This window comes from Phacochoerus africanus, chromosome 8, assembly GCF_016906955.1.
Source record: "Phacochoerus africanus isolate WHEZ1 chromosome 8, ROS_Pafr_v1, whole genome shotgun sequence".
NCBI lineage: Eukaryota > Metazoa > Chordata > Mammalia > Artiodactyla > Suidae > Phacochoerus > Phacochoerus africanus.
The window spans coordinates 141,167,710-141,191,663 of record NC_062551.1 but is presented as its reverse complement, the minus strand read 5'-3'; the positions used below and the strand labels follow the sequence as shown (position 1 = coordinate 141,191,663).

At 36.0% G+C, this 23,954-nt stretch overlaps 1 protein-coding gene across 1 annotated transcript in view; it reads right to left on the bottom strand.

Annotated features, from left to right (window-relative positions):
* Positions 1-5,276: 5,276 nt before the first annotated feature.
* NEGR1 (neuronal growth regulator 1) overlaps positions 5,277-23,954 on the bottom strand; it is an 873,593-nt gene continuing 854,915 nt past the window's right edge. The window contains exon 7 of the mRNA XM_047788645.1: positions 5,277-5,873. Within this exon, the coding sequence (XP_047644601.1) occupies positions 5,749-5,873 (125 nt within the window). The 3' untranslated portion in view covers positions 5,277-5,748. The remainder of the gene's footprint in view (positions 5,874-23,954) is intronic.

The following is a 23,954-nucleotide window of genomic DNA, read 5'->3' as shown; positions in this document are numbered from 1 at the left end:
AACAGATGTTCATATAATTAGTATTTTGATATAAATTGGTTCAAACAACATTGCTCAAGATTAAAATCAGTATTGTGAATTTTTAAGAAATGTATATTTATATTCTGCTCTCCATTTCTTAAGAATTGTGTTGATTGCAGATGCCAGGGAAATAGTCTTCGTAGGTCTTTTGCAAAACGCCATATAAAAAAGATACATACGATATGACAAGATCCTCCATTTGGTGTGATGGTACTAAAATTACCAAGGGCTCTATGTCCAAAGGCAGTTGTACCCCAAAAGTTTTAGATGAGATGTATAATGTGATTTGTCTTTAAACCACATACCCTCTGAAAGCATTGGAAAGTAAAAGGATGGCGTTAAAGAAAAATTATATCTAGGTATCAGCAAAGTTACTTATCTATAAATGTAAATGTACACATAGTTGTTTGTGAAGCTAGTAATGTGATCATATCCTTTTCCTGTTTCTAGGAAGGCTCATGGAAATTGAAGCAAATTGGGAATATTTTGTGTTGCATACTTGGCTCAAATCTGCTACTTAGTAGAAATGTTATCTTGAGCAAGCAACTTAAAAGTTTCTGAATCTCATTTTCATCATCAATGACATAATAACATTTTAAAGTACATTTAAAGTCATGGTGGTGATGTCTTCTAAAGTACTTTGTGATTATAAAATTAAGGCAGAAATAGCTGTAACCCTTCAGGAGTAATGCTAGCTGCCACATCTGTCCCGAAGGTGGAGCACATGTCTTAGACTGAAGGTCTTGGTAGAGTCATGGCAGTCTTAGGAGGACTTTTAGGGAGAAGATTGAAAACTCTTCCTTCTTTCTTCCTCTTCAGGAAGATTGGAAAGTATTTATTTGATTCATTTGCCAAGTTTTTCTATTTCCACTAGAAATATCAATTCCTTAATATTTTCAGTAAGTTTGGAATTTAAAAAAAAGCACATATGCATGTGAAGGTAGATGCTTCTTGGGAAGTTCAGGGGAAATACAGTGATGCTTTGGTCTTTGGATCAAATTTCATGATCTTTAATTAATTGTTCTTAGAAATTTCTCTCTTAAAATTCTTAAATTTCTTCCTGCCAGGAAAAAGCAAATAATTATTTCCCAACTATCTGGATGTCACTTTGAAGTATCTGTATTTTGACCTATTGTATTCAGAGAGAAAATAGTTCTGCTTCATATACTAGCATTCAGGGTCTGAGACTTGATGCTTCTGTTTTCATGTGATTATTTGTGGAATAGAAATTACAAAGGAAGAAATAATGAGCCAGTGGGAGAATTAGATGTTCATTAATGTGTGTTTTCATTTTTTGGGGGAGGAAAGAGTTTGGTATATATGATTTTCCCAGAATAGCAATGACACCCATATTTCAAAATAGCTTATTACAAGTGTAGGTCTATTTCATGGTTTGTTGTTGTGTTTATCTACCACATTTATCTCCTTTATTTGGTTGACAAGCATAAATTGACAGATTAAAAAAAGAGGGCTTAAATCATTCACTGAGGTGGCTTTCACTTGCATGTTATAGCAGTCACAGACTATGGACTTTCAGCAAATCACATTTTGTTTGTAAGGCAAGATATTTTACTGAAATTGTTCCTGAATGCCTTGAAGTGGAGAATAAGCTCCCTTAGCTATAGTTTTATACCCAGCTGTCTTATGAAATAATACTATCTGCCTGACTTCTCTAGGCATTTGAATTTTCAGATGGTTAGTTTGTAAAACCAATAGGATTTCATTATTGGTCTCTGTTGATAACACTGATGCATTTTAGCAGGTAAAAGTTCTAAATAATTGATAATAAAATCTTTCCAGAAAACTTCTTTAGGTTTGATGTAATTCTGCTTGTCAGACCTGTGGGGAGTCAGCACCAGAGAAAGTCTACAAAACCATAGCACCTAACGTTTCACCCTGTATTGCTCTGGAGTACCTGAAAGTGTGAGTGTAGTACAGTGGATGAAGCAGGATATTTTCACTATTTCCTTCCTTTTCCCTTTAAACTAAAAAGAGTTTTCAAATGAATCAAATACATATTTTAATTGATAAACTGACTTTATATTCACCTATTGGAAACAGTACAACATATTTTACATCAGATTATGAAATATGGATGTTTTACTAAAAGACAGGAAGACCTTGTTCCAGTCTTTAAAGTAAATACATATTCAAAGGATCTTAAGGCATACCATTTATTCATATTCATATCTATTGAAATACTGTACATCCACATACTTCAATAAATAGTTAAAAACCTGACCTCTTTTTAAATCATTTCTGAATTTCAAAAAACAATTTTTATTGAAAAGATTAAATAGGTAACTTTTGGCTGTGTCACAAAGCTAAGCACAATGGATAAATTAACAATTATTCAATAAATTTGATTAATATAGATAATTGGCTTTGATAAATCTCTCAGACTTTTCTGAGTTCATACACTGGGGTATTTATATATATTGTCCTGAATTATCTGGGTAATTCTCTCAATTCTCCAGTCTACTTTCTAGATATAGCTTAAATGTTATGATGAAGCATTATTTTTTCAGCTAAGCTTAAACTTCCCAAAAGTGGCTTTAAGTTTGACATTATCTCTCTCAAATCTTTTACTGTCCCCCTAAAATACAATACTGTAATTTGTGCAGTACTTTCTGTCATATAATTGCTGCATATAATAGGAACTTAATGTTGTAACAGGACTTATGTTTCAAATGGGATCATTGTAAAGCATAATTATACCACTTGCAGTTAAAACAAGAATACAAACGAATTAAGTCAACTACCCTAATATTCCAGATCATCCCTCCCTCCTATCCTTTCCTTCCTTCTTTCCTCCCTCCTTCCTTCCCTTCCCTTCTTTCCTTCCTTATTTCTTTTTTTCCTTCTCTTTACCTCTTTCCCTTTTCAGTCTTTTTCTTTTCTTTCCATTCTCTTTTCTCAACTGCTCTTTTTCTTTTTTTTTTTTTCCTTTGGAAAAAAAAAAAAATCAGGGGCAACAAAGAGAGTCCCACCAATGAAACCTGTGGAAATATAATGCTGAAATGAATAGCTAGAAAAAAAATTGTTATAGATCAAAAGATAAATCAGTTTCATAAAGCTGCTATTCTGAAATTGCAACAATCTTGTACAATCAGGACTGATAAAATGGAATAATCAGACGTTTCATATGTCCATAAATGTAAAATCATCTACTTGAACATTATATGCAATACATTCACACAAAAAAGCAAATACTGTAGCCTTATTTGAACAATATTGAACTCATAAATACTCATGATTTCACTCTGTCCAGGGGCCTAACAACTAGGAATGCTGCTTGATACAGAAAAACATAGTTAATACCTCCTCTATTTAAAAATGTCACTCAAGAAAGTCTCTTCTAACATAAAGGCAAATACATATAGCTACTGAGCTATGACTGTACTTCTGTCACATTCTATGGGAAAAACACCAGACTCCACAAATTCGGAATCATGACAACACTTTGAACTAATTATTTGGTTCATCCATAGTTTATACCTCAATTTACCTCACATTTATCCTACAAACCTTACAAAGAGGAGGTATTTTTAATTCTAGGAAAGTAGTCACTGTATAATATGCATTCTTGATCTGTTTCTTTCTCCCAAACAATGGTACTGATGGTTAACACTTTTGTGGTAGCACCACTATTTCTAGTAAGTAGATTATTATGGAGTGTGCCACTTTAAAGCTGCAATACACACAAAAAAATTTTGTAGTTTACTCACCAATTGCACAGAGCAAATGAATAATAAAGTTAAAATGCCATATGTGTTTTAAAAAAAAAAACGGAAAAAACCTTTCTTAATGTCGGTCAAAATAATGTAATAAATTATTATAGTGAGTAAGTTTAATAGCATTATGCCATATTACTGCCATTTTGTAAACACTGTATATTTATGCCTCCTCATTTAGGATTCATATTTCTGATTAGAATAGATTTATGGTATACTTTGGGCCTAAATTTTACTCCCATTTTACTTACGTTTCTTTCAGGGCAAAATGTTAGATATTTTAAATATGTACAACCTTACATATGTACTTATTTCTAACTATGTTAGTAGGTGTTTTGTTATCATGACTTGCAAAAGGGAACTATTTGCAGAAATCTCTAGTTATAGGGAAATTAGTAACTCCATCAAACTTAAATGTTTTTCAATGCCATGGTCTCTCTTTAGTAAAGAGGAAAACCATCAAACTTGTAATGTAATACTTCTTTAGAGTAACAGCATTTTCCTTCAAAGATGTAGTTTTCATTCTTTATGATAGAAATCATTTAATATCCATGACAATTTAATAATTAATATATTTTAAGATATTCCTAATCACTGGTATCTTGTCTTCACTGGAACACATATATATCATGTAAGAAAAAATAAAGCATGGTAACTTTTTTTTTTCCTTTTGGGCTTGCTTATTTGAGCTGACATAGCTAGAGAAAAACATTTTACTGTGGACTTAGTTATTTCAGGGTTTGATCTGCTGCATACCAACATGGAATATTTGTTACTATATATTTTGGAACTTTTTTATATAACATGCATACCAAACTATCAACTTAGTGATGTTTTCAGATGGAAAATATGCAAAATGCTCCTGTCCACAGGAACACTGTATCTATCATACCAACTTACCTGTCACAGAACCAAATTAATTTTGAGTGCTTACCAACTCAGGTAAAATTGGGTAACTGGACTTTGTGTCCTTTTTGACAAACCATCTTAAAATTTTTGGCCTCAAATAGTGAAAGGAAAAGATGCTGTATTGCTAGGCAATCCCTGGAATGGATTGTGCTACCTTTTTAAAGGGAATTATTTTCCAAAGGGGATCTAGCTTTTAGCTACAACTAAAGAAATCATACGGCAAATTTACCTGTACCTATGTTAGTTAAATTGTTTTTCATCATAAAACTGAGATATAGTGGGGCAAACTTCTCAAAACCCTACTGGTAATGAGGGAAGAGATTTTTACAGTCCAGTAGCTCCTTCATTCTTTAGAGACAGGATAGAGTTGCCCTCTTTCATTGTGGTTTATTTTTGTTTTCAAATTGTAGAATTTGGCAAAAACACTTTTATTCATTGGAGATGAAGAGAAAATTATTATTTTATGAAGGCACACCCATGCTGAACTTACAGGAAAGAGAAGCAGAGCTGCACAGCCAGTTATATTACAAGGCTCATTCCTGAAACCTGAATATCATGCGAGCAGAAAAATCTAGATATGTTATATTTTGAAGAAATGATCTGAAGGCAATATTATTTGCTTTTTTATCAAAAAAGAAAAAAAATGAATCTTTGTAAATGTGGATTGACTCTTATTGAAACAGGGAAATGAATGCTTGTATTGCAGCCTTAAAGAATCACATATTCACTGCAATATTCGTTTTTTGTAAACTACAGCCTGCAACCTAGCAGACCATGACTGAATGCTTTTGAAAAGTTGTAGATTACAAACATGAAATCACAATTAATATCCTCTAAAAGTAATTTCAGAGCTTTCACGTCTTAAAAAAAGGACAATGTGTACTGCTTCACAAGGTAATGTAGCTAATCAAAAAAAAGAGTAGAATTAAAGTATTTACATAATGAGCAATTCTACAGAAGGCGATCATCCCCATGTAAGCACTGCTGATTATATCCCACGCTGCTTTTAACAAACTGTACCAGATTGGATCCAGCCATCAGCACTTTCAGAGAATCCTTAAAAGCCTTTTATGGGTCTTTAGATTTATTGTAGAATGGCATTCTTCAGGTAGAATATGCTGGTGAAAGAGGACAGTGTCAACACAAGGTACCAGCAGGAGAAAAGAACGTCAGCGCTCCCGGTAATTCCATACTGGGCTGTACTTGGAGCTGAAAAGAAATGGAAAAGAATAAATCAAAATCTAATTTGTGTCTTTCAAGATCTTAACAATAATCAAAAGGCAGCTGGGTGTACTGACTGGGGAGAACACTGGCCCTGAAGTCAGACAGAATTTGCTTCACATCTGGTTCTGCTATATGAGAAGGTGTGGCCTCCTTGACTAACCTCTCTGAGCTCTTGAGTTTTCTCAAGGGCAAAAGAGAAATAATATTATCCATCTGGCAGGGCTGCAGTGAGGATTGGAGATGATGCACACATAACACCTTGCACTGGGCTGGGCAGGCACACACTTACGTACTCCATTACTACCAGCTGATATTATTATTATTCCTCTTATCTGCATTGTAAATGTTTGTATTAGTGGACAAGTCATTTGTGTATATATATTTTAAATTTATGTTTGCTGAGATAGAATTGACCTACAACATTGCATAAGTTTAAGGTGTACCACAATGTTGACTGAATACATTTATATATTTATATATTGCAATACGATTACCACCATAGTGGTAGCTAAACTTTTATCACATCACATAATTATCATTTCTTTTCTGTGGTGGGATCAATTAAGATCTAGTCTCTTAGCTGCTTTGAAGGTTAAAATACAGTGTTGTTGTTTATAATCACTATGCTGTGCATTAGATCTTTAGAGATTTTGATCTACTGATTGTAAGTTTGTACCCTTAAAAACAGTCTCCCAATTTCCACACCTCTCAGCCTCTGGTAACCACTTTTCTATTCTTTGTTTTTTTTAAGTTCTGCTTTTTTAGATTCCACATCTAAGTGATATCATACATATATACATGCATATATTTGTGGATCTTTTTTATGGGCCAAGTACTATACTAAATGCTGGAAAAGTGAAGAAGAGATTTCCTCACCTATATGTAGATGAGGAAGGATGTTCAAATATTTATAATACAATCCTAGGAATATTAGAATTGCATCTGTAAACTGTAGTGACACATAAAACTGTGTATTTAAATCTGCCTGGGTAAAAGAAGGCTGATTTAACCAAAGGGGACCATTATTTACGCAGAGAAAACAGTATATTCAAAGAGATGAGGAAAAGAGAGAGCACAGCATGTATCCTGGGATCTAAAAGTAGATTAGTCTCGCTGGACTGTGAAGTTTGAGGCCTGGAGTGGAGAGAATTGAAATGGAACTCTAGGCAGATAGAATGACCTCAACTGTAGTGAAAAAAAGAGTTTGGCTTTTTATACTGAAGGAGATTTTGAAGAATTTGGAGGTGTTGAATTGTATGATTACATTTATGCGTTAGCTCATGGTTTTATACACAGAGAAGCTCCTGTGGTACTTGGCTGACAGTCATGTTGAATTTTCACTGACATTTCACCTAGAGATTCACCAGGCCTGGGATACTGTGAGAGTCTACTGAATGGATTCTACTTCATTTCACAATTTCACAAGAGGACAGTTGCCTCTTTGAATGTGAATTATATTGTGTTCCAAAAGTCAAATGTCTCAGGCACACTCACCTTTGCTTGAGACTCTCATTTACCATAAGAAAAATAATAGTAATAATAATAAAAAAAACTCCACCAACATACTTTTAACTACCTCTTCTTTAATGAAACCTGGATTTCAAGCACTGTTTCCTAGTAGTAAATAAATAATGTGATTAAAAAAAAATAGTATTTCACCCCCACATTCATAACTCAAACCCAGGAGCACTTTCAGTCACACCGAGTTTGAATTACCAGCAGCTAGTTTTTAATGGAACTTTCACCAATGACTATATTTTCATGTTACAAGAGAATAAATGCTATTGTTTCTAACACTAAAAAAAATTAAAGGAGATGAAAGAGGCATTGGCCTCTGCCAGTGGGGAGTTTTCTTGGCAGAACAGTTGTTGATTCCATGCAAGTGCGATTCAAGGGCTGAAACTGCTACTCTTTAGTAAACAAGGAGCAAAATCAACTATTTGATGTTTCTATTTGCATCACAAATGAGTTTTAAACAATGAGAAGATGATGAAGAAAATAAGTGTATTGTTGAACAGATAGCTTTTCAAATTTTGATATGTAAGAAGTCTAATTTAAAACCTTAAAACTCCTTAAATTATTTTCACTTGAAAGACCTAAAATGATGTTTTTTTAATATAAATATTTAATTGGTCTGTTACCTTCTCAATGACAGCCATTTCATAGTTATTTTTTTCTGTTTTTTAAGCATCTTGAGCTTAATAATAACAATAAATAAAACCAGCATAATAACAAAGGACTAATAATAAGCAAAGCATATAAAATGATTTCATAAATAGGAAATATTTCTTAAAAGCCAAGCACACAAAGCAGAGATAACATTTTTATTATGACAAATTAAACAGTACATTAAGTGGGTAGAGTTTAAAGGATTCTCAAAACTCCTTATTCATCCTTTAAAATGCTTTTTGGGGGAAATCCTTCTTGAATCCCCTCTCCTCCAGCAAGCTGAGCAGACTACCCTATTGTGTCATTGAGTCACAATATATATTCTTATCTTACTGCATTGCAAATATTTATGTACATATCTATTTCTCTCAGCAGACTGTAAACTCTCCCAAGTCATATTTTATTTATCTTAGTATTTCCAGACACAAAGTCTGGCAAGGTCTGGTACATAGTGGATGCTCAAGAAATATCTGTTGAATGAACAATTCAATTAAATAAATAAATAAAAAGGTCAGAGTTAAAAGAACTATATCTTGCCTACAAAATAGAATCTATTCTGAAGCAAGCCACTCATCTATAAGCTAGAGGATCTACTATATGCTTTCTTTCATTCATTCAGCAAATTTTTATTGAACTAGGTACCAGGGACTATACTAAGTACTGGGAATACAATATATAATATGGTAAGATCCTTTTGTTAATTCAGTTTCATGTTTCTCTATATATACTCTTTTTTTTATCATATGCCTTAAATGCCATCTTTTTCCCCAAAGTGCCTTTATCTTCTACTCAGCCTCTTTTTGTCTTAGATATGAAAAATGTGTATCAATGATATATTTAAAAAGTAAATATTACTTTGCAATTAATAGCATATATATTTTTTTCCATGGATGTCTCAAATGGATGTATTTTTTAGCTGTTTTCAATATTTCCATTAGTCCTAAAATAAAGTGGGAGCCTGTCGCTACATTGTTAGCTTGCAAGTATCATAGAAAATGGACTGTAGAGTAGCTTTTGGCAATTAGAAGGCCCAAAAGTAAAAAGCAAAATTAGTTAAAGGAATGTGAGTTTGGCTATCTAATGCCAAGTCATATATCATGATTCATCTTTAAGTATATATTGAGCATCTTTTTTTGGTGCTGGGAATTGAACACAAGCAGAGATGAATAAAACTCAATGTCCTCTCAGGAAAGTTTCATTCTAGTTTGAGATATAAATAAAAAGGCAAACATAGAACATTAGGATTCATGCAGTTACTGTAAGGATAATGAATAAACACAGGAGAGCTCTCCAAGGACTCATGGTTTGTAAGTAGTCGAGGCAGTGGAAATAGAATACAATTATTTTTGTATAAAATGCGGTGATATGTATATGTTAGTAATATATATCTCACTTTAAAGAATTGGAGCATAGTAGCCCATTGACTTAGGGTGTCTTACTGTTGTATAACCTTCTTCCCATTGGCTGATACTTACTATGTGTTTTGAGGAACTTGGTTTTTTGTTGTTGTTGTTGTTGTTGTTGTTTTGCATTTTAGGGTCACATCTGTGGCAAATGGAGGTTCCCAGGCTAGGGGTCCAATCGGAGCTGTAGCCACTGGCCTACTCCACAGCCACAGCAACGCCATATCCAAGCCGTGTCTGCAACCTATACCACAGCTTACGGCAACGCCAGATCCTTAACCCACTGAGCAAGGCCAGGGATCGAACCTGCAACCTCATGGTTCCTAGTCAGATTCATTTCCACTGCGCCACAATGGGAACTCCGGAGACTTGTTAACTGAGTATTTAGAGCACAAAGCTAACGATACTAAAGTTAGGAGTCTTAGTACTATTTGAGCCAATTAGATTTACTTGTCATGTTAAATCCCAATCAGCTTTTTAAGAAATTACAGAAAATGTTAAGAAATTAAAGAAAGTAGGGAGTTCCCGTCGTGGCGCAGTGGTTAACGAATCCGACTAGGAACCATGAGGTTGCGGGTTCGGTCCCTGTCCTTGCTCAGTGGGTTAACGATCCGGTGTTGCCGTGAGCTGTAGTGTAGGTTGCAGATGCGGCTCGGATCCCACATTGCCGTGGCTCTGGTGTAGGCCGGTGGCTACGGCTCCGGTTCAACCCCTAGCCTGGGAACCTCCATATGCCGCGGGAGCGGCCCAAAGAAATAGCAAAAAGACAAAAAAAAAAAAAAGAAATTAAAGAAAGTAACTGTCAGCTATTAGAAATTCACTATTAGAAATTAGATTCAGGACTCGATTCAGATACCATCTTTAAAAAGAGAAAAGTGTAAATCCCACATGAAAAATTAATTTGGTGTTATATTTAATATCATATTTACGTATTTATCATATTTACATACCTATCTTTTCCCATTACACCAAGAGTGTCTTTAAATCAATACTTATTTTATCTATGTTTTATCACTGGTACAGAACATAGAGTCTTGTACTTGGTAAGTGTGCTGTAAATATTTACTCGGTTTCCATTATTATCACCTGAACACATAAGGGGGACACAACATCTTGACTTCTTTTTTCAGAAGAATACTCTTTCATGACCTATATTTTATTCTTTCTTCTCTCTCTACTTTTATACTCATTCTCACCTTTTAAGATCTGTACAGAGTCAGAATACCTTCCTTCACCATTTGAGTAGGACCAGGAAGATGGATCAGGCAGATTATAGGGGCACAGCATGTATCGAACTTTGTAGCATCATCCTCTTGCCACAATAAAAAAAAAAGGGTGCATAGATGAACTTGGCCCCCAGATATGATCATTAGTTTCTAAGGAGACATGCAGCTATGCCTCTGGGACAATCAGATCTGCTGTAAGTTTCTTGCCATGTTTTTAGTTGCCTATGAGGATCATACTGCTACTCATCTGAAGTAGTAGGATGGAGAGGGTACATGATCACAGGTGTAGCTGCCTGTAGTGAGGGTTTTGGTTTTCTTCTATGTGATATAAGAAGCCACAAGACAGTTTCATATAGAGGAAGCTAGCTAACATTTAAAAATATACTCTTGACTATTCTATGGACAGTAGATAGTACTAGTATAGGCAAGAACAGAAGCCCACATTAGCCCCCAACCTTTAGGGGGGTTGCCTTGGCTGTTCAGGGAAGCCAAAGTTGTATAGCTCAGCATTCAGGGATGACTGTCATCTGGTTCTATCAACTTACCCAGACTCTTAGCTCCAGTCACACAAGCTATTTTCTAATACAGAGTGTTTTCAGAATTCCCTGTCATTTGCACATGCTACATCCTTAAGCCCAAAAGGCCTTATTTCCTATTTCCCTTCTCCATCTACCAAAATCCTATTCCTCCTTAAAGATCTAAAATACTACCTCCCCAGGAGCCCCCCCCCCATCTCTCTAATAAGAACTAGTCTCTTGCTTATACCAGATTTCATAAATACTTCCTTTTTTTAACTTATACTAAGTTATATATATGTGTAATATGTATATAGAAAGATGTATATCTTTCTCTTCTACTGGACTGTAAGCATATTGAAATTATGGAACATTCCTCCTGTCATGTGTGCATTTGTATTTTATATCAAATATGTTTAACAGATGTATTTTGAATTGAATGTGGGAAAATATTTCTAAATATGATTTGTCTAATTCACGACCACTTTGATAAAATACCTATTTCAATAGTTGTTCCTTTGGTCTCTTGCTCTTAAGGCAAAGTATGGAAGAAGGAAACTGTTGTGTTTCTTTCCCACTACCTATTTAATTGTCTTTAGTTTTGAGAAGAAGAAAGGAGAGGACATTTAAATTGAGAAGGAGAGGGAAAAGAAAAGGGAAGGGAAAGGAGGAGGAAAAGGGTAGAGATTTGAGACAAAGAGAATGAAAATAGCCCTTGAGCAATGTGTTAGATGCATTCAATTTCACCATGTTATTTAAGAAAAAGGAAGAGAAAGAAGGAATGAAATAGGGTATGCCAGGGAGGCCAGTGTCGTTTACAGATCAGAATTTAAAACAAATAACAGTAAAGACTGGTTGTTATTCTTCCCACTTTCCTAGTAAAGTTAAGGCATTCTAGTTTTAAAATATATGTACATAACACATGAACTGTAGATCCAGATGACTTTGGTTCAAAGTCCAGACTCACCTCTAACTAGACTAACCTAGGCACTTTTCTTACCTATGCTTGGTTCACTATCCTCATATGCAGTCTGCAAATGAAGATTGGTAGCATCTCCAAAGTGATCATGAAGATCAAATGTGTTGATATACTTAAAGCACCCAGAACAACATCTAACACAGGATAAACACTCCCTCAAGAATTATCTCAACACTAATCATTTGCTCATTCATTTAGCAAATTCATTGTGTGCTATGTGCAAGGCATTCTGAGTCACTGAGCAAAAGAGAAATGGCTGCTGTCCTCTTTAGCTTGAGATGTTTTCCATGAACACGTAGTTTATTTTATTCTTAATCTAAAGTTGGTTAAATTAGTGTTTCTCTGGTCTTACAAAGCTGTCCTCCATTTTATCTTACAAAAATATTTATTCTCTTCATTATCTTGGCTTCTTTCGGGGGACTTTAATGCCGGTTACTGCTGGATAATGGGTCAGCCTCTTCTGGTTTGCACTCTCCTTGAAGGTAGGGAGTGTGACCTCTTCCACTTCTTTTTCTCTCTCATTTCCCAAGAGTGCAAGGCTTTGGGCGTGGTTTCATGGCTGATCTAATGCCAAGTTCGGTTTCAGAGGTGCTCTCAGGCATGAAGCAGAAGTATGTGGGCTACATGTGGGGTCCAGGCCTTTGGGATTTCTCCCAGTTGCCAACAGGAAGATCCAATCCGGGCTTTAATACATATCTTACATCTTGTCTAATTATGATTATCACTCCCAATTACTTACAGCTGCTGCATATTATTTTCAGTCTTGGCAGTTTTCCCTTGTATTGCTCCAGTTTTTATTTTTAGGCAAAAGCAAATGTAACTGTGAAATATTTAGTTTGGTATAATACCAATTACTTGCCTAGGCAATTTCCTTAAATTACTAAAGCTTTAACTAAACTAGCTTTGAGTCATATTTTTAGGATTCTTGTTGCAGTCTTAGGTAGAGTTATTTAGCTACACTAACTTTGCTTCCCTAAGAAAAACCTGGTCTAAACTTACATTTTACAGAGGAAGCTTATATCTTAATGGGAAGTAAATGATTTACACCTAAATTAGATGTCAAATAAAAGAGTGATTAACATCTATTCAAAATTGAGTGTATATTAGTTTACCGAGAAATTATACACCATCGATTCAATCCAAAACACCATGAAACTGTTACATTACACACTGTGGGAGGGGTTTACTTGATAGTTTAATCCTCTCATTAGCAACAGTCACCCCTTAACCCCTTGAGCAGGTCATAACACACAGGGAGGCTCAGATCACACCCAGATTTTCTGTATCACTTACTTCTGCCTAAACGCTGCATGGAGATTAGGGGAAGAGAGGACCACTGGGAGGGGATAGGCTTTACAACTGGATGTACAACTACTGATTACAGTGCCTAGATGAATCAGGCAAGTCTCAGCACAGGTGACATCTCATTACTCCCTTCTGTGCTATTTTTTATGCAATAAGTGGCCCATGCTCTAAAATGGGATGTACTGTGCTAAAAACACAGCACAAACCATGTCTTCTCATGTACCATCTCATGTCTAGGGAACAGCGATTTCCAGGAGCCAGGTTTTGTTTGTGTGGATACTGCAGGTTCCTGTACTGTAGACCCTCGAAGGTCATCTTCTTTCCCTAGGCTGGGGCTTGAAGAATACCTGAGTAGCATAGCTGCCTTGTGGTAGGGCTACCAATGCATAGCTTTTCAGATTTTTTAACTCAACACACCATTATTGTGCCATACACCGTTTCCTGGATTACAGAGAAATAAACATAGCACAGTCCACTTTTCAAGTAGCTCTCAGTCCTATAGCGTAGGCTTAATTTGTGAGCCCCTTCCACAGCTAGCTCCACTCATATTAAGGGAGAGAAAGAACTGGATAGAAGGCTTAGAATTCCTGCCAGTCAGCCTTCTTTCTTATCTTCTCTAAAAGGGATCAGGCTAACAAATGCCCGTTGGTGCACTTTTCTCAAATTAGAGGACTAAGGTTATAGACAATCTGTATTTAGATACTTATTCTAACGTTTTAGATTTTTACTTTTTCATTAGATCAAAAACTGAATGCCTACCTTCAGGAAATTCCAACATCTTTTACAAACTAAGCCTTCACCAGCATAAAAATGTAAAATAATTATTTTCACAGAGAGCATTTCCATTTTGTGTAATGAACAATGAGCAGAGTGGCCAGTCATATCACACCATTCCTTTCTCTGACTCGTGGAATTACCCTGCCAGCTCATTCTTAGCAACTACTAAGCTATTTGTCTGGCAAACCACCATCCTTGAATCCTTTTCTGCTTGCTAATGAATAGCCATTTTGCCAAAGTTCACAGTATACAATCCTATTTACTCAGCATCAGCTGCATTAGGAAATTTAAACATATGTTTGTCTCTGTTATTACCTATATTCAGAAATCTGCCTATTTGTACTTTTTCCTGCAAATGGCCAGAAACTCTCCAAGACTATCACCTCTAATTTGAGTGAACAAGAATAAGTAAGCAATCACCTAAATAGAAACATATTCTGCTGCTTTTTTTCTGTCCTTCATGGTCATTGGGGAAAAATGCAAAGTCTATATTGTTCATCAGTATCTTCTAAATATGTTAGATATTTTTAAAAGAGTCATTGTCATATTTTGTGTGTTTGTGTGTGAGTGTGTATATTGTGTGGGTTTTTTTTTTGTTGTTGTTTTTTGTTTTTTGTCCATATGCACCCGCGGCATATGGAGGTTCCCAAGCTAGGAGTTTAATCGAAGCTGTAGCCACTGGCCTACGACAGAGCCAAGCCGCATCTGCGACCTACACCACAGCTCATGGCGATGCTGGATCCTTAACCCACTGAACAAGGCCAGGGATCGAACCTGCAACCTCATGGTTCCTAGTCAGATTCGTTAACCACTGAGCCACGACAGGAACTCCTGTATAAAATACTCTGTGTTTTAAGAGCTGGCTTTGTTGTGTGAAATATATACACAAATATACAATACAAATTGCTTGACTATATAGATTTTAGTTTCACCCTTGAAGGCATCATCTAGGTGAAGAAAGAGGGTTTTACAGAAATAAAAATAGAAACCCAGCTGTGTTCTTAAGGTCACTAATAGTCACTGCCATCAGCTGTATCATCTGTGTGAAATTGTGACTGTGTGAAAAAAACAGGTGAAATTGCAAACCAATTGAAGTTGAAGGAGTTTGTAGGATTACATATGTGTGGCTATGTGGGTGTGAAATTATTTAAGTTTTTATATAAGTGTTTAAACTTGAAGCTTTAATGATCAAATTGTCTTGTTCATTAAATTTTATTCTTTCCATCTTTTCATTAAGAAGGTTATCCTAAACCAGCTTCTTTTCTGTTATTCTGTAACATTGTTCTTTTGGCATTAAGGGTAAAGAATTTTATAAGGTTAGATTATTTTTTCCACTTTTTTGGAAAGATTCCATTTACCTTCCAATTCTTTTCTTAGCTTTTCAAATGCAATAAAGACCTGTGATTATCTGGCCCTGTAGTTCTGATTTACTTAAATTGTTCCACTTGTTATGCTCCAGATTGATTTTCATTTATTCTCAATGATTTGCTAATCATTGCCATTATATTTTGGCTATTTAAAAAACCTTAATAAAATCCAAATGCCTTTGTATGGAATTCAAATCTCTCTGTGAACTTTCCCAACGCTACCTTTCCAGTCTTATTGCTGGCTGCTCTCTGACATGCCAGGCACACTAGGCAGGAAAGCTCTCCATTCTTTGGACGTGCCCAGGCCTTTGCTGCATTTGCAGATTTGCTCACACTCTGCTTTCATCTGGGATGGGCTTCTACACCTCTACAGGTGGGATAAGTACCATTTTTTTTTTTTTTTAAGGCTGCGCCCACAGTATATGGAAGTTCCTGGGCCAGGAATCTAACCCGCACTGCAGCAGCAACCAAAGCCAGAGCAGTGACACAAGATCCTTAACCTGCTGAGCCACCAATGAACTCTGTACCCATCTTTCAATGTATATCTCAAATGCAACATGCTCACAAAGTTAGAACTTGTCAGAACTCCAAGGGATACTGGGGATCATTTACTGCAAACTTTCACTTCTGTGGTTGAGGAGATGAGGCTGGTGATTGAATGATGTGCTGAAGTTAAGAGGTAAAATTAAGACCAGAACTCAGGGGGGCTGAATTTCTATGCTTCCACTCCTACATGGAATTACAGAATTACTGCCTAACTCTAGTTGAAACTCATCTGCTAGTTCCTCCTTTCTCCCACAGCCATTTGCTTTTACTTTAATACCCTGATATTCAACTCCTTCAGTAGAGTCTAAGTTCCTTGCAAACAATGGTCACATCTAATTTACTTTTGTATCACTCGCAGGATTTGATAAAGTGATTGGCACTGTCATACTATTTATTACAGAGAACTATAGATGAATTATTTTGATTTCTGCAGTTTAATGGGGTGTTACCATAAACCTCAAGAAAAAAAAAAAAGGAAAACTATAGGAACAGTAATAAAAAATTCAGGATTTAGGAAGTTCCCTTCGTGAATCAGCAGTTAATGAATCCAACTAGGATCCATGAGGATGCAGGTTCAATCCCTGGCCTTGCTCAGTGGGTTAGGATCTGGTCTTGCCGTGAGCTGTGGTGCAGGTCGCAGATGCGGCTCAGATCCTGCGTTGCTATGCCTGTGGCGTACTCCAGCAGCGGTAGCTCCGATTCAACCCCTAGCCTGGGAACCTCCATATGCCATGGGTGTGGCTCTAAAAAAAAAAAAAAAAATTCAGGATTTAGAAACATTGATTACCATCACAAAGGAAGGTCCATTCTAGTTTAGAGGAAAGAATAATCTTGTCGAGTTCCCTGGTGGCCCAGCGGTTAAAAATCCAGCATTGTCACTGAAGTGGCTAGAGTCAGTCCCTGTCCCAGGAACTTATACTAGCTACATGTACAGCCAAAAAAAAAAAAAAAAAGGAATCTTATATTCCTCAATGCCTCTGAAGACTTCACACCATAAACATACATTGTTGAACACACATGCACAGACACACATACGAGCCAAGAGAACTGTTAAAGACTCCCTCTTGCCTGTGATTTCTACTTGAGTGTGTTAGTTATTAATGGAGACCATACTTGTAACACTCAAGCCCACCATGTGCCTCAGTATTCTCCAGCTGAACAAAAGGGACAAAAATATCCTTCTCATAGTGTTGCTGTGAGAGGTAAATGAGCCAACTAGGTAAAGTGCTTAACAGTGCTAATTTAAGATTTCATTAAATGGTAGCTTTTAAGATGTATCAGTATTTATATCAGACATGCCTTGGCCCAAGAAGAAATATCCAGTTGTTGGAGGAGGTCATGTATACCTCAAAATCCTATACATTTGAAACAGTAACAAACACACCAACAATATGCTCCTTCTAAAGCACAGTTCTCCTTCTATAGGTACAGTTCAGAAAATTCACTCATTAAACAAATAATGCCTGAGTACCTATAAATTCTTTTTGAGCACTTACTATGCCCAGTGTGCTGTTCTGTATGCTGGAATACAATCTTCATATATAATTCATCTAAGTAGATCACATATTCTCAACAAACTCTACTCCTTAACCCTAGGGCTGCAATCCTTGTTTCTTCCACTTGAAATCACCCTCTTTCACTTCATGCCAATTTCCCAGCCTCCATATGACATACTTTTCCTTTAGCTCTGTGATAACTCATTTGACCCTTTAATAGGTACTTGTTTCCTCCCTGATGCCCCTTGCAATTCACATTCCTCTCTCCTGACCTTGCTCCCAGACTTGCTTCCCTACCTAGATTGAGTTCCTAAAGGACAATGATTTTTCTTTTTTTCTTTTCTTTTTCTTTTTTTGCTTTTTAGGACTGTGCCTGCAGCATATGGAAGTTCCCAGGCTAGGGGTGAAATGGAGTTGCAGCTGCTGGCCTAGACCACAGCTCACGACGATGACACCAGATCCTTAACCCACTGAGCGAGGCTAGGAATTGAACCCACATCTTCAGGATACTAGTCATATTCGTTTCCACTTCACCACAAGAGGAACACCAGCAAGAATCATATTTTATTCTTCTTTATATCTCTTTTTTTCTTCCCTAGTGGCTAGCACATATTATTTTGCACACAATAAAGGCTTAATAAATAACTGCTTTTTTATCTCCGCATGAGATAAATTTGCAATATATAGTTGTTTCATTTGTCTTTGGTGTCTGGCCTTATACCTTCCCATTACCTTTTTACATTAGCTGGTGCTATGGCAACCAGCTGTGTGAGGGCAAACAATTCTAAAGTATATTCCACCTGGCTCCTCAGAAGGTCCCCAGTAGGATGGAGCCCAGTGACTCACAACTGGGACCAGCTCAGTAACACATTTTTGGACTAGCTCTCCCTCCTTCCCTATTTAACTTGTTCCAATCCCCCATCAGTGTTCCTCGCAATTCCTTTCCACAATAATCTTCTATAAGTGAGCTGCTCATTTTAGAAGGATCCAGACTAAGATAACACTCTTCTATGAAGACGGGAAGAGTGGCAGGTTATCAATACTGTATCCAGTGCAGTTTCATATTCCCCAACAGTGCATGGTGCTTTCCACATAGTTGATGTGCAATAAATTAATTTTGGATAAATAGATTGAAAGTAAACAATTATCCTCTTTGCTTCCACTTTTCTTAGCTCATGGTAATTCAGTTGCATCACTTTTATGGGGTTGGCATTAACTATATTTTTGGGCATATACCCTTATAATGAAAAATGGGTCTTAAAAGTCTTAATTAAATCTAATTTTTTTCTCAAAGGTTTTATCCTAGGAATATTGCCTGATGCTCTGCCATCATTTTGGTTTCTGCTACACCAGCAACATTGCCTAATGAAAGTTGTGTCACCTGCTGTATTTCTTAAGTATTTTAAATCTCTCATGGTTCTTATATTTTTATTATGATTTTAAGTATAAATATTTCTTTCCTTACAGCATCAAAATACTTTTCTCAGAGTTTCCTGGTGGCAGAATGGGTTAAGAATCCAGCATTGCCACTTCTGTGGCTCAGGTCACTGCTGTGTCATGGGTTCGATCTCTGTCCCTAGAACTTCTACGTGCACGGGTACAGTCAAAAAAAGGAAGAAAAAATAAAATGCCCATCCTCTGACATCAACCATATAAATGTTTTCTTTGGTCCGTCTCCCAAAGCAATAGAAATAAAAACAAAAATAAACCAATGGGACCTAATCAAACTTACAAGCTCTTGCACAGCAAAGGAAACCTTAAAAAAAACAAAAATGTTTTGCAATGGGAGAAAATTGTTTCAAATGATGCAACTGACAAGGGCTTAAATCTCCAAAATATACAAATAACTCATACAACTCAATAGCACAAAAACAAACTATCCAGTTGAAAAAGTGGCAGAAGATCTGAATAGACATTTCTCCAAAAAAGACATACAGATGGTCAACAGACACATGAAAAAACGTTCAACATCACTAATTATTAGAGAAACGCAAATCAAAACTACAATGAGGTACCACCTCACACTACTCAGCATGGCTATCATTAGTAGGTCTACAAATAACAAATGCTGGAGAGGGTGTGGAGAAGAGGGAACCCTCCTGCCCTGTCGTGGGAATGTAAATTGATACAACCACTATGAAAAACAGTATGGAGGTACCTCACATGAACTACCATATGACCCAGCAAGCCCATTCTTGGGCATATATCCAGACAAAACTTTCCTTGAAAAAGACACATGCACCTGTATGTTCATTGCAGCACTATTCACAACAGCTAAGACATGGAAACAACTTAAATGTCCATCGACAGATGAATGGATTAAGAAGATGTAGTGTATATACACAATGGAATACTACTCCGCCATAAAAAAGAACAAAATAATGCCATTTGCAGCAACATGGATGGAACTAGAGATTCTCATACTAAGCGAAGTAAGTCAGAAAGAAAAAGACAAATTCCATATGATATCACTTACATCTGAGGTCTAATATATGGCACAAATGAACCTATATACCGAAAAGAAACAATCTCATGGACTTGGAGAACAGACTTATGGTTTTCAAGGTAGAGGGGGAGGGAGAGGGATAGATTGGGAATTGGGGGTTAGTAGATGCAAATTACTGCATTTGGAATGGTTAAGCAATGAGATACTGCTGTACAGCACAGGGAACTATATCTAATTACTTGTGGTGGGACATGATGGACGACAATGTGAGAAAAAATGTGTGTGTATATATATATAACTGGGTCAGTCTGCTATACAGCAGAAATTGACAGAACATTATAAATCAACTATAATTAAAAATGAAAAAAAAAACACTTGAATTTAAAAACAATAAATGCCCTTTCTCAAGTTTCCAGCTTGCCTTACATTTTCAGCCTAAGGTGATCCACCTTTTAAAATGGGAACATGGGATATACAACAGCTATGAAGGAACTTAGGGACATGCACACGAAAGTCACATATTAGGAGAATTCTAGTCCAAAGGACAGTCCAGGAAAGGATGAAAAGAAAAAAGATGAAAAAATTTGCATAGTGATTTTGGCAATCAATGTATTCTACAATCTGAATTCTTGTTGATTTTAAAGTATGATTAGTCATTTTTTTTCCTAAAGAAATAAAGACAACATGCTGATCATTTCTTTGGACACTTATCAAAATATTTTTTTTAAAAGGGTAATTTTGCTATACAGTAGAAAATTGAGGAGTTCCCGTCGTGGCACAGTGGTTAACGAATCCGACTAGGAACCATGAGGTTGCGGTTTGGTCCCTGCCCTTGCTCAGTGGGTTAACGATCCGGCGTTGCCGTGAGCTGTGGTGTAGGCTGCAGACGCGGCTCGGATCCCGCGTTGCTGTGGCTCTGGCGTAGGCCGGTGGCTACAGCTCCGATTAGACCCCTAGCCTGGGAATCTCCATATGCCGCGGGAACGGCCTAAGAAATAGCAAAAAGACAAAAAAAAAAAAAAAGAAAATTAATAGAGCACTGTAAACCAGCTATAATGGAAAAAATAAAAATCATTTAAAAAATAAAAAAGTAATTTAAAAAATAAAGAGAAGGGTGGGGATTTTTTCAACTAATACATCAGAACACCTTACCCCTGTCTCACGTTCATAGATATTGCAAATACAGCCACTTAACATTACCATTTGAAAGAGTTTTTGACTGTAACTGAAATACAGCTTTCCGGGACCACATTGGTAAGTTTTGCAATCTATCAGCTGATAAGTGTATATCCACAGTTTCTTTGATCATAAAACACTAGAAGAAGCCTTGTCATTTCTTAAGACAAGCTTTCCTTTATTAAGAGAGTCCTCTACTTAAGCAGTAATTTCAATTATCCTTAACCTAAATATATACACTTAAATCTCAAACTGGAAAATTAATCTTATAAAAGTCAGAAAATGTCTAACTTAGGGACAACTGACTTTTATAACAGTAATCCCATTACTTAGTCAACAAATGCTTACTAAGAACCTTCTCTGTGATAGTCATTTTGCTTAGTGTTGAATATACAAAAATGAACAAGAATTAATCCTGGGCTTTGAAGAACTTATAGTCAAGTAGAAACAAAACATTCTGCTCTAGAAGAAAAGGGATGGTTTTCACCAAATCAGATATTATTAGAAAGCTAGGGTTAAAGGAACTTTGAGACTCTATTAGCCTTTGTCAAACTGTAATCAAATCAGAAATCTAGTTAGAGGAAGACATTTTAGGGTTATGCCATTTTAAAGCCAGAAGGGACTGAGGCCTAGAGAGGAAAGAGCTACACAGAAAATTAACGCAGGTCTTTAGACTTTGAGTTTGGTGTCCTTTCCAGAACATCGCATTGTCCACATTAATTTATTTAGTATCTTATTTCAGGTTTTTATAACTCACTGGGTTATTAATATTGAATATATCAATTACAACCTTAAAATGTTTCTAAATAGAATATGATAAAAAATAATCTTATAGTCTAGTAGTTATACAACAGTTACACACCATTTTAGTCTTGTTAACCAATAAGACACAAAATGAATTTGTTCTATACAAAATGAGTTTGTTCTATATCTGTGTTAATGGTGATACAATTATTTTGAAATAATTTCCAAGATCTATAGTCAAAGTATGCTTTCTTTGCACATTTTGTTACGTGCTCAACTTGGACTTTTTTCATCCGTGAAGCATGTGATGCTCATAATATTTGCTTTCTTTTTTCCTTTGGCCTGAATTAACATATTTCATTGGGAAAAAAAAAAAATGAATCACTGGGCCATACCTAGCTTCAAAGTGGGTGGAGAACTTCAGTCCTCCCAAGCTCTCAGAAGAAGGATAATTAAAATATTCGTTTAGTAGCCCAATCACTACAGCACTGTTCTCTTATGGTCAACAAATATTTGGTTCATCCTTCCTGTCACATGGAAAATGTTCCTCTCCTCCTATGAGCAGTTATTAAAGAGATAGCTGCTCCATGCATCTTTTCCCCCCAATTCTATGAAGAAATAATTGATTTACATCACTGTATTCATTTAAGGTATACAGCATGATGGTTCGATTTACATATATAGTAAAATGATTACCACAATAGGTTTAGCTAATATCCATCCTCTCATGGAAGAAAGAAAAGAAAGAAGAAAGGAAAAAGAAAAAAAAAAAAAACCCTCGGCCTTGTAGTGAGAATTCTTAGGCCTGACTGTCTCAACAACTTTCACATATATCATACAACAGTGTTAGCCATAGTCACTGTGTTGTGCATTATATCTGTAGGACTTATTTATCTTATAACTGAAAGTTTATACCTTTTGATCATCTTCCTCCAATTCTTCTTCTCTCTAACCTCCGGTCTGGTAACACAAGAGTCTGATGTCTTTTTTATGAGCTTTTGTTTGTATTTTTTTTATTTTTCGTTTTTTTTTTTTTGCTTTTGTTTTTGTTTTGTAGATTCCACACATAAGTGAGATCATACAGTATTTGTCTTCCTCTGTCTTACTTATTTTACTTAGCACAGTGCCTTCAAGTTCTATCCATATTGTCACAAATGAAAAAATTTACTCATTTTTTAGGTTTGAAGAATATTCCATTATACATATATATATATACCACAACTTCCCGTAACTCTTGCAGGCTTTCTTCACTCCTTTTTTTCCTCCCTCCCCACCTTTGACTGGTTAATTTTCAATGTCCCCACCTTTGACTGGTTAATTTTCAATGTCCTATCCTCCAGGTTGCTGATTCTTTTTCCTCTTCTTTGTCATGTCTACTTTTGAAACTCTCTATTGAATTCTTCAGGTCAGCAATTATATTCTTTAACTCTAAGATATCTGTTTGTTTTGATGGTCACTCTTTTCTTACCAAGTTTCTCTTTTTTCATGCATTATTTTCCTAATTTTATCTAGTTGTCTGTGTTTTCTAGTTTATCATTAAACGTCCTTAAGATTATCCTGAATTCTTTAACAATTCCCAAATCTCCATGTATCTAGGGTAGGTTATTTGAGCTTCATTACTTTCCTTTAGCATTGTTATATTTACCTGATTTTTCATGATCCTTGAGTCCTCACATTAGTAACTGCATTTGAGTAATGAGGTTCCTCTTCAGAATACAGATTTGCTTTAGTAGAAATAGCTTTTCTCCAGTCAGCTCAGTTTGGGTTTCTGGGTGTGTCTGCTGATAACGTCTTTGAGTAAGATGGGGCTTACAATTCAGGTCTATTTTGGATGAGAAAACCCTTTGAGCTTTCAGGATGGGAATGTGGAGTGTGCCACTGACAGAACACCTGGATAGGACTGCTGGCTTCGTTCCC